The following is a 16,853-nucleotide window of genomic DNA, read 5'->3' on the forward strand; positions in this document are numbered from 1 at the left end:
GCAAATACAGCAACGAGTCCATCCCCTAGTATCTCATTTTTACATGCAATATATAGGCACTGCAGTCTTGAAAAACTGAAAGAGGAAAATGCTGCTGATTCTGTGGGTTGTAGGAAAGTATGCAGGCAAAGTTTTTAATAGAAAAATCATCATGGTGTAAGGTTTGGGATATGATCATCAAAGCACATTTATTATGTGGAAGAAACAGGAAAGGTGCATTTGATTAATTTGCTTAAAATGTCACATCCTTTGACAAACTTGACAGTATCTTTCTAATCATATATGTTTCTGTTTCATAGCAGTTTTATTGTTTTATGAAAAATAATTTTAAGTTGAATAAAAATAAACATTTGCAATTCATTATCCAACAAAAGGAACAGGCCATTAAGCTGCGCTGCTGTAGTAAAGCAACTGCCTGCTATATTAGAGAGATACAATGAAGAATTTATGTCTATAAATGCTTAAATGGGGTAAATGTAACTTAAAACTTGGCTTCTTCCAGCGGTATTTGTGGGTGAAACTCTCGTTTCTGTGGTAGGGTTGACCAATACATATAAATTGCTGCAGAATGAGTCTGTGGCAATAGGCAGCGTCTGTCCTAGATAAATTTTCTTTGCTTGTGTCAACATCTCCACCCAGAAAATAATCAACTCAAAGGTTGCTTGATGGAAAGAGCTGGCTATTTGAAATGTGAGTTAACAGACATGGGGATACACACATTCAACTACTCCAATTGTTGGACCATTGAAGTGAGTTGTGTGTAGAAAGATGGTAATCTCCCAATATTAACATCTTTTCTTACAAGAGGCGAGTTATGTTCGGGTCTCCGGTTGCTTGTAGATTTCAAAGGCATGGCTAATACATTTGATAGTTCCCATGGTATGAAAAGTTGTATGAGAAGTTAATTTCCTTTGCCATTTCTTTAAAACGTAGCAAATTTTGCTAGCTAAGCAAAATAATGATTACTTTTGAAGCATACTCCTTATTTTAAATGAAATCACGCTTCACGCACCATAGCTGAACAATGTTGCAGTCAAAATTATCACTATTTCTTTTGTGCATCATCATGAATGCATAGACGTCCTTTTACAGCATAATGAAAAATGAACACAACAACAGTACCTAAAACTAATGCGAATGAAAACTGTGTACACATCCAAAAGATAGGCCAATTTAGTACCTGTATGTAGAAAATAACATTGCATTTATATTGCAGAACAACTTCCTGAATCAGTTATTAAATATCAACTACTACTCCCACGGACTCTCTGGGAAATAAAATTGTGAAGAAATCATCTGGCCCATCTAGTTTACTCTCATTTAGGTCTCCATTCATTCAATTGCTCCTGTCATGTATGTAACCTTTATGTAACAACACTGCAATAATGTATATACGTAAGAAATGCACACCTTAACCACAGGGGGGGGGGGGGGGGGGAAACTTGTGGGAGACACTCCTCACCTGGTCACCCAGGTATTTAAAGGGAGGTCCCACGCAGGGTCATCACTTCTTGGTCCTGTGAATAAAGGTTCAGGTCATGGAGTGACCTTGTCCATAGAATGTGCCTCGTGTGGATTTGTGGTATTGTGTAAGGACTTTATATTGGCGACGAGAAACGGGAATCAACGACCCACGAGAATGGCCACCGGCAGCACAGATGAATGGTACTGTGTTCGTGAGGACTGGGACGATTTCACTGAGAGGCTCCAGCAGGTTTTGTCACGAAGGACTGGCTGGGAGACGCAGCGGCCGACAAGCGAAGGGCTCATCTGCTGACCAGCTGTGGATCTAAGACTTACGCGCTCATGAAAGACCTGCTAGCACCTGAGAAGCCGGCGGACAAAACCTTTGAAGAGCTCAGCAAACTAATCGGTGAGCACCTCAAACCGGCGAGCAGCGTACACATGGCCCGACACAGATTCTATACACAGACGTTGGGAAGGACAGAGCATACCGGATTTCGTTGCGGACCTCCGGCGCTTGGACAGCCTCTAAGTTCACAGACGCCTGCAGGGGGGAGATGCGAAGGGATTTCTTTATTGAGGGCATCGGTCATGCTGGGATTTTCAGAAAGCTCTAAGTCACAGAACCTCAATTTCGGTATTAAAAGGAGTCTATCGCCTTAAACAAGCAGGCATTTTGGACACCAGACAGTAGGCCCCTTTCAAAATGGAGTTGGCTGAATCGTCGATGTTAATGGACGGCAATGCCCATATTGAGGCCCTTACCACCCCATTAATGCCAAGCGAAGGCAGTGAAAATCAACTCTCCTCAAATCTAAGTACACCTGGGTACAAACTCTCTGTCCCACAAGGGAAGCAATCACTATCAAAGTTACATGCGAGGGAGATTGTAATGCAAACCCCAGTATCATATTGCGTCCTAAAAGCAACATTTCAATCAAGATTGAAGCCTGGTTGATCATATTTTGCAAATGAGGCTACTGAGCCAAATGCCTGAGGCAAACAGTTTCAAAAACAACCTTGTATGCATTCAGCAACACAAGCGTGGTCACTGTTGTGCTTTAGAGAACAGACTAGTGAAAAAGCTTTCTCCTTTTAGCCCTCCCTTCCTGAAAGTTATAACATGCTGTTATAACATTACACAGGTGACCGCAATCCAGTGATATCTTATCCAAGTGCCTTTTCATATGTAAACCTAGATACTGAATTCAAGCAGGCTGTTCAACTATTGCTCATCTGTCAAGCACCAACACGGAAGTACTATTTAGCAGGGTTACTGGAGAGCTATCTGGAACAGGAATCTTTCAATTCTCCTCCCTCCCCCATCACCTGTTTAGCCGAGAACCGGGCTTCACAGACAACTCCCCCCCCCCCCCCCCCCACGTCTAGACAGAATTTCCAAGGGGCTCACGACCGGAAATAGTCTCAAGCCTGCTCTTCTTGATAAAACAGACCGATTCAGTTCGAGTTATTCTCAGAAGCCCACAGCTCTCACTATCTTTCCAATGAGCGTCCGTGCTGGTTCAGCTAACTCCTTGCTCTGGCACCGGGACCCTGTGTCATCCTCCCGACATGTGATTAGAGCACCTGCGGGGCCCTTCAAACAGGTGTCTGAACATGTTCATGCAAACACTTACAATCCCACAGAACATGCCAGTGGGACAGTATGGTGGGGAGTCATGCTCCCAGCATGTGCATGAATGCTTAGTGAGTCGACTGACGGCTTTAAAAATTGACCAGCACTAATTGGCTAATAGTAGCCATCTGTTGCTGCGAAGTAACCACAATTGGTGTGAGAAGCAGGCATGCCCACCTCACTGATATTTAAGTAAATAGCTATTTTCTTAAAAGCATTATTAAAACACGTTACATGCAGCACTTTCATGAGTATTATAATATAGATGGAGGGTGTGTGATTACTATCTATTTGAAAAGGGATCCTTCAAGCAAAAAAGTTGAGAACTACTGACCTAGAAGCATTAAGACCATATATAAGGCTATTCTCCTGCCCAGACTGGATAGTCATCTCAGCACAAAGCAGGGATTGAACTCGGTGCAACCTTACTCCATGACTCGCACATGAAGACAATTCCCAGAATTATCCAAATTCAGGAACCTGATTGTGCAATTTAATGATAATTTTGCAATTACAACTTTTTAATGGATTTAATAGAATACCAAACTCCTGGAAAGTCAAAGTACTCTGTTCTTTGCAGCTTCACGAGATGAAGTTATGAGCGTATGTGATGTAAATAAGGGTACTTCTAATCTCAGTAACATTAAGAAAGATACAACCATGGATAAGAAATTTGTGAAGAGTCTGGAGATAGAAGAGGGGGAAACGACATGCTGGTAAGTTCTCTCTTTTCACATGGAATCTTGGGTACCTCAGCTATTATGAATACAGTTCTTGTAGATGTTTTAGAGTTGCCAACCAGGCTCGAGCATATTACTGAATGACGTTTGGCAATGGGCTCATTTTTAAACTTCTTCCAAAAAAAGTGTATTTGTTTAGTTGATGCAGACCCAAGATAGGTTTGAAGGCCACACAGTAAGATAGGTTTGAAGGCCACACAGTAATAGGGACAAAATTCTCTTTATCCATTCTAAGTGGTCGTAGGAAAAATCTATGTTGTTACATGATAAAGCCACATACATAATGTAATCCTATTATGTGTTTACTCATCATGTAGTTGACAGCACTTGCTTTCCCTGGTGCCAATGGTAGGATTTTAAAAAAAAGATGCGGTAAAGGTTATTAGGTAATTCTAAAAGTTTCAGTAAAATCTTCCGATTTTCCTAATCATCATGGCTTGCACCATTGACATTTGTTTCGAGTGGGGGAGAAATGAAGAGAAATAAAATGGATGAAAATAACGTGCACTCCAAAGATTGTGAATTTTTTTATTTAAGTCTTGCAAACAGAAAGATAGTCATTGCCAGTTTCACCACATTGTTCTACAGTAACAAGACAGTTTCCTTAAATAGCATATTCAAAGAAATGGGCTTGCTTCCATTACAAACACAGGGGAAAACTCTTGGTATTGCCAAGGGGAGGATTCACTTATTGAACACTTTGACCAGGTAGGTTTAGCTTCAAAGTCTTACCCCAGCAACCTTTACTAATTATTACTAAAGTGTTATTTGTACACTGTTTTAATATTTGAAGTCAAGAGACCTTATTAGATCAGTACCTGGTCAGATGTTGCACAGGCCAGTGGGAATACTGCGATCCTCAAAATACAACATAACACAAGGACCACATTTTCCCACAACTTACAAAAAAATCAGAACAAATTTTTTGCATTTTCACAGGCAAAAGATATTAAAGGTATTTTATTTTCATATGAAAACATTTATGCAAAATGGCTACAATTTGCAGTGACCACACAGAATGGAAGAATAATTTTAATCCTAACTATGCAGTCATTTTGGAGGCAATCATATTTAAGTTTTCAATTTCAAGTATTTTCCCATTTGCTGGCAAATATGGCCCAGTGCTAAGATATTAAGAAAAAAAAACAGAAACCTGTTGATTGAAAATGCAATATAATGAACAGAGGAACATTGGAACTGTGCAGTGAAATACTGTCCCGTTTCAAGAATGCAGCATCAAGCACTTCCAGGGTATGTTACATGGCCTAAGACCCAATCTAAAAGAAAACTCCTTTGCTCTCCTATGGCCACTTTGAGTGAGTACGCTAAATTAGTGCCAAATTTAAGATGTGGTCTCGTGCCCATTAGAACTGAGCTGAGACTGCCCAAATTCACTTCACACAGGATGCCTTACAGCCAGCAGACAAAGGAGACAGTCATCCCAGTAGTCTGAGCTGGATTTAAACCCAGGTCACAGGTGAAAGTCCAGTATTAATTAAAAAAAAAACTTAAATGAGATCACCTAAGTAATCACACCCGTCTCCTGGAATGGTTTTCATCTCCAGTCTGCCCCACATGTTCAAATATGTTTGCACTTAATGGCAAATGTATTAATGTTGAAGCGGCATTTTAATCATTTAGTCACATTGAAAGAATTTGTGGCATGATTTTTAAACAATCTCACAGTAACACATAATCCGCAAGTACTCAGAGACCTTTATAGTTTCCAAAATATTTTATCCATACAGGACAAGCACACAATCTAAACTCTAAAAAGAGAAACATTGCAATTTGCATGCAATGCTGCCAGAGTCCTCAAAGTTAATAGATGTGTAATTCAAGCAATGGTTCTATTCATACCATAGCATGTTAGCTAAAAAATAATTCAAAGTCTTAATAACTGAGGCCATCTCCCTTTTTTTTTCGGTATTGCTACTCTGATAATGCACAAGCAGCATTCAATTCCGAAGAATCAAACACAACTGCAACAATGTTGATCGGCACACTCCTCACTTCACTGTTCCAAGTCAGAAAAAATGGTATTCAGAATCACAAATAACCCACATGAGAACATTTTACAGATTCACAGCAGTTTGGAAAAGGGAAACTATTAAGCTTCTCCAATGTCTAGTAAGCAAAGCACCATCTAGTCTAATATTAAGCCACACAAAGGTTCCAGGTTCTCAGTTAGTGATTTTTGTTGGGAATCAGTTGCACGTGCTACAATTGATGTTAGAGCCTCTGGGTTTGGTGAGGGAAAAATAAAATAAAGGTTCCTGCTCCCCAATTTCTCTCCAATCACCACTTTTGAGAAATACACTTAAATGGATGTCAGGCAAGAACAGGATTAAGCTTAGCAGTGTTACCCTGCATAGGCTAAACAGTCACCATCAAGGTGAGGGGTTCACACTAACATTTGGTTGAGGTTGACAAACCAAGTCATGACTTACTTGAAGGCTGCTGAAAGTCACCCTGATCTCGATTAAACAATACTGGGCATCACCCAAAGCGTCATTCCATTTACTGGCATTTTTATTATTCTGCAATCTTTTAAATGCTCCAAGTCACGGTTAACTTTAGAATAATTCATCTGGTAAGTGCAAGTGTTATCAGCCAATGATTGACCAGAAATCACTTGGAAGAAGTGGTATTAAATCAAGAAGAATGAGCACTGGATGTAGTAAAGTAGCATCTGGTGCAAAGCATTACCAAAAAATTCAGTTTCTAAAGTTAAAATGAACTCTGGTAAGCATTCTGTACTATTGTTCATATTTTAATGATTGAAAAAACTATTCTGCCAGCTATTCTTCATTATTAAAATCATACTTGTAGTGGAAGGCCACTGAGCAGCAGTCTATGTAGTTATTTGAATACATGCGTGAAGTATTTCCCAAATTTCACAATAATGTAAGCAGGAAGTAAAAACATCCCATTGCCAACAATGTGAAATATAGTCAATACTGCATCCTTCAGTATAGTATAAATGTGGCAATAATTGTCTCACCTCTTCCTCATTATTCTAGTTCCTTTTTCTCTCCTTATTTTGCCTTTCTTGGTCCTTTTGTTCTCTATATTTTATTTCCCCTTCGCTATTTTTGTTTGTCTTTTTAGCTCAATGACAATTTAATTGGCTCATTCTTACTGGAAAATAAAAATAAAGATCAATCTGGAGAGTATATGGTGAAAGATCCTGATTGAAATCATATAGCATTAAAAGGACTTTCACTTGGCACTGTGAATGCTGGAAAGGTCATGCCTCCATTGCATTATCTTGCTCTAGTAAGGAGAATGCAAAGGAGTACAGCAAAGCTGAGATTTGCCAGTACAATGCAAGCAGGAGTGCGAGATCCTCAGGCAGGAGAGTTGCTGGTAGGACCGGATCCTACCGAGGGCTGAAATTTTACAAAAATCAGACTGTATGATGAGTACCCATGAAAAATAACCATATGAATGAGGTACAGAGGTTGCTGGCACCCATGGAACCCCATTCCTGGTCCACGCTGAATTACACCTGTAATCTCAACTGGAGCGATGGCAGGGATTGTAACAACTGAGATCAGTACCAAATATCAGTTTAATCAGTGGTAGCACTGATGCAAGAGTCAAAAGGTTATGAGTTCAACTCCATTCCAGGACTGGAGTACATAATCTAGGCTGACACTTCAGTGCAGGACTATTGCTGGAAGTGCCATATTTTGGATGAGACATTAAACCAAGACTCCATCTGTCGGTTTAGGGGAATGTAAAAGATTCTAGTACATTATTTGAAGAGCAGGAGAGTTCTCCAGTGTCCTGGTCAAAATTCAACCCTTAACACCACAAACAAAACCGATTAACCTGCATTACAACAGTGACTACACTTCAAAAGTACTTCATTGGCTGTAAAGTGCTTTGGGACGTCCAGTGGTTGTGAAAGGTGGTATATAAATGCAAGTCTTTCTTGCTTTAATTTACTGTTTGGAAGACTCTGCTGTATACAAACTGGCTGCTACATTTTCCCACAGAACAGTAATTATATTATAGAAGTAACTCATTGGCTATGAAGCCATCTGAAATGCCTCGAGGATATAAAATTTTACATAAATGCAAGTTCTTTCTTACCCCTGGATAAGGGAGGGTAAAACTGACCAGAATTCCTGCTCCCAATTCCTATCCAGCAATTCTTGCTGGAAGTGCATGCATGGGCCGAGGGAGGGGATAGATTGGGCTTAAGTCGTGATATCTGTGGTCAAGTAGACTGCAGATACGAAGTTCACACATAAGTAAAGGCCACTCAGGTGGAGCAAGAGAGCACCTACAGATCTGTACTCATTAAGTCAGAAAAAAATCCGTCACTACTGTTCCCAACAATGTAGGTTAACTGCAATTGCCCAAGAGCAATTTTTCATATATGACATTTTATTTCTTGCCTCGACACTGCAGCCTTTACAGATGGCCTGCTTCTGATCTGCTGTCAAGGCTACTTCTAAGTTATCCACTAGAAGTCCACAACCAAGAAAATTGCCAGTAGGAAAATCACTGGGGAAATCCTACTAGCCTGTGGTATACCATACAGGAACACCAACATATTGAAATAGCATACAATTGAGTCCTGTATTTGCAACTGGTGAAGCTGCCCTAATCGACCATAGGAAAGCGTGTTTTACAAAAGTCAGCTATCTTTAATTTAAAGATTTCTCTGCCTATGAATACAATTTATTAGTTCAGTTGACAGCTCTGTGTATGCTATTACCAGAATGTATATTAATTAGATTTTTTTCTGAATATGAATTAAAGCTTATAATCACAGCGTACTTGGTATGATTAAAAAGTTGCCCCTGGTTAATGTTCTGAATTGTTATCTGTTAGGGTTCAGTAAAGTAGCTTTGTAAGATTAATAAACTATACGCAGTCAGAATTTAGCAATGAATGAAAGGTCATTGACCTGAAACGTTAACTGTTTCTTTCTCCACAGATGCTGGCTGACATGCTGAGCATTTGCTGTTTTTATTTCAGAATTCAATAATGTTGCTTATGATTGATATCCTGCAGTTTTTACTTCATGAACGAGGGAATTTTTAAAATGAGAGTTTTCTCTCATCAATGTTTTACCTGCAGCAATTCGTATCTCGAGGTCAAATAATCTATGGTAGGATTGTGGCAAATCTATAGTCTGTTGGAAGGAGTGGATTGATAAGCCATATTTGCACACTCATTCCTATTTTGAGTAAAATTAACATTTCACCCAAGTTTATTATCACTTTAACTGTAGCAGAATTTTGCACACTCGGGCCATTCCTTTCTCATTGAACTGAATAGAGAGTCATGTTTTTGTACCCTACTGATATCCAGCTTTATACTTAGAACCATAGAAGTTTTGTTAGTTAGTGCAGAAAATGGCAAAACGTACTTTTTTCTGCAACATTTAATTCTCTATTTATCCCTTTCAGGACTAAAGTAGCATTGCTGCATCATACTCAAATGCAAGGTAATATTTAATTTGAAGCCCAATGAAGGGATGGTGTAGCCTTTTTCAGGTCAGAATTTTAGAACAATCTGATAAATATTATTCTTCTCCTTCAGACACTGACTGACTTGCTTTGTATTTCCAGCATTTTCAGTCTTTTTCCTTTTGGAACAATCCTTCAGTTTTTAAATGTTTACAATGAACACATCAGATTCAAAGGGGATAACACAAAATACAAGTAAATGAAAATCTGTTCTCTTCCTACCTAATTTTTTTCAAACCCCAGTAATGTGTCAAAACAAAACAAGCAATTTATCAAACCAGTGGAAAAAGATTTATACAATTGTTCCTTCTACAAAAAACATTATACAGTACATTTATCCTTTAATTATCACACGTTACAGATTTTTGTTCATGAGTACTGCAAGTTGTTGCTTGATTTCTTCCACCTACAATCAAAAGCACGATTACTGTTTCAGAATGTTGACAAAGAAAACTTATTATTCTGTCACCAGCTGCAGACAACTGTTTCACAGTGGCATAATTATAATTTAACAAAAAACTATAATGATAACTAAACTAAAAACTATAACTGCAGATTGCATCATCTTCATTTAATGAAAATAATTCAACCTCCACATATACAAATAAGAATTTGCCATTAACCCACGAGAGAACATCACCGTAGACCCAAATAATAATGGCCGATTTCTATTCGTATGTGGTGGTTGAACAAATGACAAAGTGCTGAATCTATCGCTGGAAAAAAAAGTGGACTGCCTAAGGCTTACAGGTGTAAACAATGAATGTGCGATTTATTTACATTAAACTTGGATTCCAAGATGAAGGGGTCATAACAAAAAAAGTCTGCCTTGAACAAGACAAGAGATTAGTAGAAATGTTATCCCAGAGTATTGGGCCCAAATTTGCCCAGGAGTTGCTCCGTTTTTTTGGGAGCAACTTGATTTTTCTGGAGTATCTTAAATTCTGCACATTTAATTTGCGCCAGTGTAAGTGAGTTAGTTAGGATTTTTTAAACGTTTTGGTTTTTTTCCAAAAGGGGGCGTGACCAGCCACCTACGCCTGTTTTGGCCATTTAAGCCAGTTTGGACAACTAATAGTTGCTCCAAACTAACTTAGGCCAGCGTATGTGGCCACTTGTGGCTGAACAGAAAACCCTTGCGGAGTTAAGAAATCAGCGCAGGTAGCCAGAGATGGGGGGGGGGGGTGGGGGTGGGGAGAGGGAGAAAGGGAAGCGGAGAGGATCTGGCAAAGCACTAAACACCTTCACAACAACATGCAAGAAGTATAAAAACCATCAATAATAATTTTTTAAAAAATAATAAAAAATAAAACTTCAGTCCTACCTTCATAACTTGGCCCAGGAAGTCAGCGGGCCGGCCGGTGCGGGAGGCCACTCGACCAGGGATAGGGTTGGGAAAACTCACAGGCAGGAGAACTCAGAAAAGGCATTGGTATGAGAAAGCACTGGCAAGCCCTTCGGCCAGGGCTAGGGGCGGGAGACTGCACCGGCGGGAGAACGCACCTGCAAGCCCATTCCAGCCGCGGCCGCACCAGACAGCAAGAAATGGCCGATCAAAGTTTTCCACCCACTGGCTGGCTGGCTGCTTGCTGCTCCAATTTTTACTTCCATCCAGCAACAATGACTGCCCGGCATCGGGTCCTATGCTGCAGAGAAGCGACTGCACATGCGCAACACCTCCAGTGCGCATGCATTGAGCTGCCGGCACTCGAGCGCAGGGCTCTAAGCTCCATCCCCCCACTGTAATTGCCACGCCTTGCCAAGCACAAGGACAGTCAACAGAGCGGGGAGAATACAGAGATATCTTTTCGGTGCCGTTTTGAGAGTAGACAGTCGGCGCACCTCACGTTAAGTGCGCTGAAAAAAAACGGAGAGCCAAATTTGGGCCCATTATATGTGGAATAGGCTCATCAGCAATTGCTGATTACATTTCAGAAATGTAACAAAATTGATATTTGGTTGTGAAAAAGACTGGAGAGATTTCTGGCCAGCCAGGTGTCAGACATAGGCAGAAACACATCTTTGTACTTAATTTCTGAACCAAATTGCTGAGAAAACCACTCAAGTAGTTTTGTTTGCCTAATGTGAAGTGTACAATCTCTTCCCATGTGGACACAACTGCTTTATCAAAGCCTAGAGAATTTGAAAACAAAGTGATAAGAGGCAAGGCTTAGTGACTATCAAGTGTGCATAACAGTACTGTTGGAGTTTAACCAGCTAAAACCATGACATTTATCAGCAGAGTACTGGTAAAGTCCCTACTACTTCACCAACTATGTTCATTCAGTTAGGGTGCAAACTTTCAGGGTTATTTGGAGCCTAGCTCAATCAATATTATGTCTGCCACAGATGATGGCTCGGTTTCAATTTCCCACCTGTAGGCATATAATTTTGGAGCCAACTCACCCCAAAGAAACGGATTTACCTCCCCACCAAGACGTGGCCACTACACAACTATTCAAATGCTGTTGGGAGCCCTTGCTAGGCAGACATCCTAAGGCAAAAAACCTTCCCATGCAGCATGGCGAATAGCACAACTGACTATAAAATGCTTGAATGCAATTCCACTATCCTCCGGACCAAAGCATGGAAACACACCATACCCCACTGAATTGGAAGCCCAGGGTGTTTGGAGCAACCACTTGCCTCTCTGCAACCATCTCAAAAAATGCATTGGACCCTGCATATGTGGCACATGATCAAATACTCAAGAAAGCACTATTGCTTCTGTCATGGCGATGAAATCTGTGGAATGCCTCCCATCAAAATTCAGGAATGTAGCTATACTGCAATTTTCACATCAGTGCAGTAAGAGGACTTGGAACAAAAAAACATAGATGATCAGAAAAAGGAGATGCAATGAAGTAAAACTGAATTAAAATAGGGACTGAGATGTTGGAGAAGGAATTGTAGAACTTACAAGAAGCCAGGCTCCTTTAGATGATGAGTGGCACAGCAGGATGAGGTTGAGTGTGGCTTTGCAGTAACGTTTTGTGATGTACTGAGATCATTGAAAGGTTTGTGGCACTGCAGCCTGGTCCTCTTGACGACATCCCTGTTTGTGTCCTCCTGTACAATGTGCAACCAGGCTGCATTGATCGCCTGGTGAGGTCTCTTCCACCTATTGGAAGGGAAGAGAACCTCCATGCTTGTGGTTACTCTTTCCATAAGCATATGGAGGGAGTCATGGGAGAGCCTGGGTACAGTCATGCACCCTTTGTGCAGTGCTTTCCTAATCTAAACTGTACATCAATCACCCTTCCCGACTTTCTTTCACAATCTACACCACTGCACAACCCCTTACTCCAGCAAGGTTACAATCACCAACATGGCCATCTTTGATCCTTTTTTTCATCTTTCAGCACACATTATCCACCTCTAAGCTTTCCACATTTTGTTCCACCTTTGTAAATAAAACTAGCACATAACTCCCAACTCAATTTCTCAGTACTGTGTAAAATTTAAATAATACATGAAACACTGATGTAAGTTTGGACAATGTCCATTTCTGCACAATAACTGATACAAATTGTGCAGAGTATTGTATCATTAATCTGGCCTGGAGAGATTCTAATTTCAAATTGCCATGTGATACAACACATTTATACTTGAAGTAGCTTGAAGAACAGAACTAAGAAAATGGGGTAGAAATATTTGTAAATACACCACAACACAAAAATTTGAATAGAACATAAACTTACAGTTTTTTGAAGTTCTTGGCAACAACAGCCTCTGTGATCTTGAACTGGAAGAAATAGATAAAAAAATAAACACCCTCAAATAAACAGATTTCTTCCACTAAAGTTAGGAGTTTAATTAGGATAACACATCTACAAAGCTCACCATTGATATTTTTTCCCTCCATTTCATTTTTTGTCTCAAAATCTTTTGTTCTTATCTCTGTTGTGCATGCACAAATTGAGTTGTTTTTTCTTTTTTAAATACATGGAGCCTCATAATTTTTTTTTTTTTTTTTTTTTTACACATGATGTTTTACGAGGAGCATGTAATGCAATGCAATGTACTCCTGCAATAAGGTGAAGATGCATTGCTTTAAGATGATACGGTCTAATTGCTAATTAGATCGAGGGATCAATTAGAAGTTAATTCTTCTAGGGATATGCTAAAGTTTAAATTGAGTATAGAATTATGACCATGCATCACAATAATAAAATGTGAATATACACCCTTAATAGAAATGATTGATTTCATTTTGTTGAACTTCTGTAGGAAGCTGAGATTTGAACCAGAAATAAAATCAAAGAGTTAAAAATCTAGGTAAACTGGGTTTAAAATACTATTTTCCTGTATATTTTAATTTGGGGGCAACAAATTGTTCAGATAGGCCAGACAGACATAAGTTGGAATGTGCTGATCGCTCATCAAGCACTTTTTATTGGACGTCGCAGTGAATGATATAGAAAAGTCTAGGAATCTGCATTACATCTGCAGCTTAGGCTCATTGTGAGCTCACCAATATATGCAACCAGATTCAAACTCTGCAAGAAAAACAATTTATTCAAACCAAATCAATTTCTTTGAGCGAATCTTCTTTTAATGTGCTCATGGTATTTGGAGGCAACATGCTAGCATGGATTGAGAATTGGTTATTGAACAGAAAACAGTAAGAATAAACTGGTCATTTTTGGGATGGCAGGATGTAACTAACAGAGTGCCGCAAGGATCAGTGCTTGGGCCTCAGCTATTTACAATCTATATCATTGACTTAGATGAGCGGACCAAATTTAATGTATCCAAGTTTGCTGACAATACAAAACTAGGTGGAAAAGTAAGCTGTGAGGACGAAGAAAAGTGGCTGCAAAGAAATATAGGGCGAGAACCTCCACTTTTGAGCTTATCGCCCAAAAATGGCCGTTATTTCCGGCGTGGGCATTAAAAAAGGGTTTTCAGATCGGCAGCTTCTCGCCCATTCTCAAAACACCGAGTTTACATTTTTGAAAATGGGCGTTACCGTGAGCGATACCAAATGGACGGTAGCGTTAAATTTTTCTAGCCTTCTGCCGTAAAGTGTGGCCGACCTTAGCAACGGCATGGCAACGCTAGATTCCCCGCGATTCAGGAGGTCAAGGGTCATCATGACATGCGCAGAAAAGGAGACAGAGAGGGAGGGAGCTCAGAGGCACTGAAACCGTATGTAGCTGTGATGTGTGCTTGTTTGGCTGTTATGGGAGGAACGACGGAGATTCACCAGCAGCAAAAAGCCTACTAAGCACCAAGAACATAGTTGGCACCGAGTTTTTGTCCAACAAAGATGATATACAGGCAACTCTCGATTATCCGAGTCCCTCGGGGATCGGGCTATTCCGGGTAAATGATTTTGCCGCTAGAGCGAGTGCACTTCTCAGAGCTGAAATTTAACAGTGATAGAACCAACCACAAAGGCTTAGTGCATGTTATCTTAGCGTGAAGGTAATAAAATACATGACAATGGATTCATATCATCTGTGTTAGTTATGTTTTGTTTTTAAATACCCTTGTAATTTAAATGCCCCTGTAATTTGATCCGTGGTTTTTCACGTGGAGAGAAAGGTAAAATCGCGGGCAAGGACACGGTGAACCTTAGTGTGTTGGATGCGGATATTTTTAAACACTCGAGTGGGAAGATTCAATAAATAATTCATTGCACCCAGGGCTGTAAGAGCGCATTAAAGACCAAAAATGAGTACTGTAGTTTGGACAGGAGCTTTGCGTTGCTTTCTGTTGCAGTTGGGATCAGCTTGTTATCCAGTGCTGAGATTAGAAAAACAGCGAAATGTCCATCTCGCTGCAACTGTACACGGGACACTATCATGTGTATCGGAACTTCATCTATCCCAAGGATCCCCCCACCAATGATTTAACCTTCCTGTAAGTAACCAGAACCGACTGCAGTATAGGTTTTGTTTTTCATCTGTTCCTGACTGAGGACGAAGTGACAACCCTCATTACGTCAGCTGGTATTCACATGTGCGACGTTTTTTTAAAGTGCCGTTGCAGTGGGTTCTCCGTTAGATCAGTGAACGGATAATCGAGAGTTGCCTGTAACATGGAAGGGATGGAGGAGGCCCTGGAGCTGGTAGCCAGGAATACTGGTGGCAGAGGGCTCCCAGTGGTCCCGGAGCGCCGCACTGCACCCCAAGGTGACGCACCCCCATTGCCAACCACACGAGAGCCAGCAGCAACATCTTGCTTATGGCTCAGAGCACGCTCCCACCTCGGGACAGTCCTCTCCCGTATCCGTCCAAGCAGCGCTTCAGCTGTCACAACCCCCCCCGCCCCCCCGCCAATGAAACATCGCCACGACCAGGCGGCTTGGAGTCAGGATGGGAAGAGGAAGGGGTAGAGGTGGGGGGGTTTGTTTGTACAGAAATACTGATGATTTCAGACTAATGTTCAGTTTAACTTTTTTTTATTTAACAAAAACTTGCAGCACATCGGCTCAGATAGCTGCACCATTACACGCTGGTGATTTCTTATCAAAGGGTATAATCACACTTAACTTCAATCAACGTAAACTTTAACTGTCACCAAGGTGATGCCCACCATTGATGTATGAACTACACACCCAGCAGTGTGTCAGCCTTGTAAATAACTCCTGACATAAGGCTCTTGCAGCTATCATGCCACCATGGATCCTTTCATGAGGTCTACACAGGGGGCCGGGGCATGGCTTCAGCATCAGCCTGATTGTCTGGCCCGATGTCAGCGTCCGCCTCCTCGTCCTCTCTCTGGTGAGGTGGACTGTCAGACTCATCAGGCAATTCTTGTCCCCTCCTGATAGCCAAGTTGTGTAGCATGGAGCAGACCACCACGAATTGAGCTACCTGCTCAGGGTGGTATTGGAGCTCACCTCCTGTGTGGTCCAGGCATCTGAAGCGCTGCTTCAGCACTCCAATGGTTTTCTCCACGATATTGCGAGTTGCTTTCGTTGTATCGCCTCTCGGCCTCGGTGTGGGTGTCACGCCGGGGGTGGGGGAGTCATCAGCCAGGTGGCGAGGCCATATCCTTTGTCCCCAAGCATCCAGCATTGACATTCTGGCTCATTGTTAAACAAATCAGATACAGTGCTCTCAAGTAGGATGTGCGCATCATGGATGCCGCCCGGAAATTGAGCATTCACTGTCAGTATAATTTGCTGGACATTCAGGGAGTGGAATCCCTTGCGGTTCATGAAAATCTTAGCATCCTGAAAAGGTGCCCGCATCGCAATGTGCGTAGTCTATTGCTCCCTGCACCTTGGGGAAGTTTGCAATTTTGGAGAAACCTAGAGCCCTCTCACTCTGTGCCTCCTTGGTCGTAGGTAAGCTGATCAAGTCCATCCTGCGTGCGTACAGGGTTTCAGTGGCCTGTCTAATGCAGCGATGTGACACGCTGAGAAAGTCCGCAAATGTCTCCAGCTGTGGCCTGAATAGAACCCAAGATGTAGAACGACAGTGCCGTGGTAACTTTCACCTCGACGGACAGTGCAGTACTGATGGTGCTGGCAAGCTGCAGGTCTGTCCTTATCAGCTGGCATACCTCACT

General features: G+C 41.2%; 1 protein-coding gene across 5 annotated transcripts in view; it reads right to left on the minus strand.

The window, feature by feature from the left end:
• Window positions 1-4,368: 4,368 nt before the first annotated feature.
• tdrd1 (tudor domain containing 1) overlaps window positions 4,369-16,853 on the minus strand; it is a 190,515-nt gene continuing 178,030 nt past the window's right edge. For all 5 annotated transcript variants that reach the window (XM_070876594.1, XM_070876597.1, XM_070876598.1 and 2 more), the window contains 2 exons: window positions 13,031-13,074; window positions 4,369-9,735 (listed from right to left, as the gene is read on the minus strand). In XM_070876594.1, the coding sequence (XP_070732695.1) occupies window positions 9,685-9,735; window positions 13,031-13,074 (95 nt within the window). In that variant the 3' untranslated portion in view covers window positions 4,369-9,684. The remainder of the gene's footprint in view (window positions 9,736-13,030; window positions 13,075-16,853) is intronic.

The sequence above is a fragment of the Pristiophorus japonicus genome, chromosome 3, assembly GCF_044704955.1.
Source record: "Pristiophorus japonicus isolate sPriJap1 chromosome 3, sPriJap1.hap1, whole genome shotgun sequence".
Classification (NCBI taxonomy): Eukaryota; Metazoa; Chordata; class Chondrichthyes; family Pristiophoridae; genus Pristiophorus; species Pristiophorus japonicus.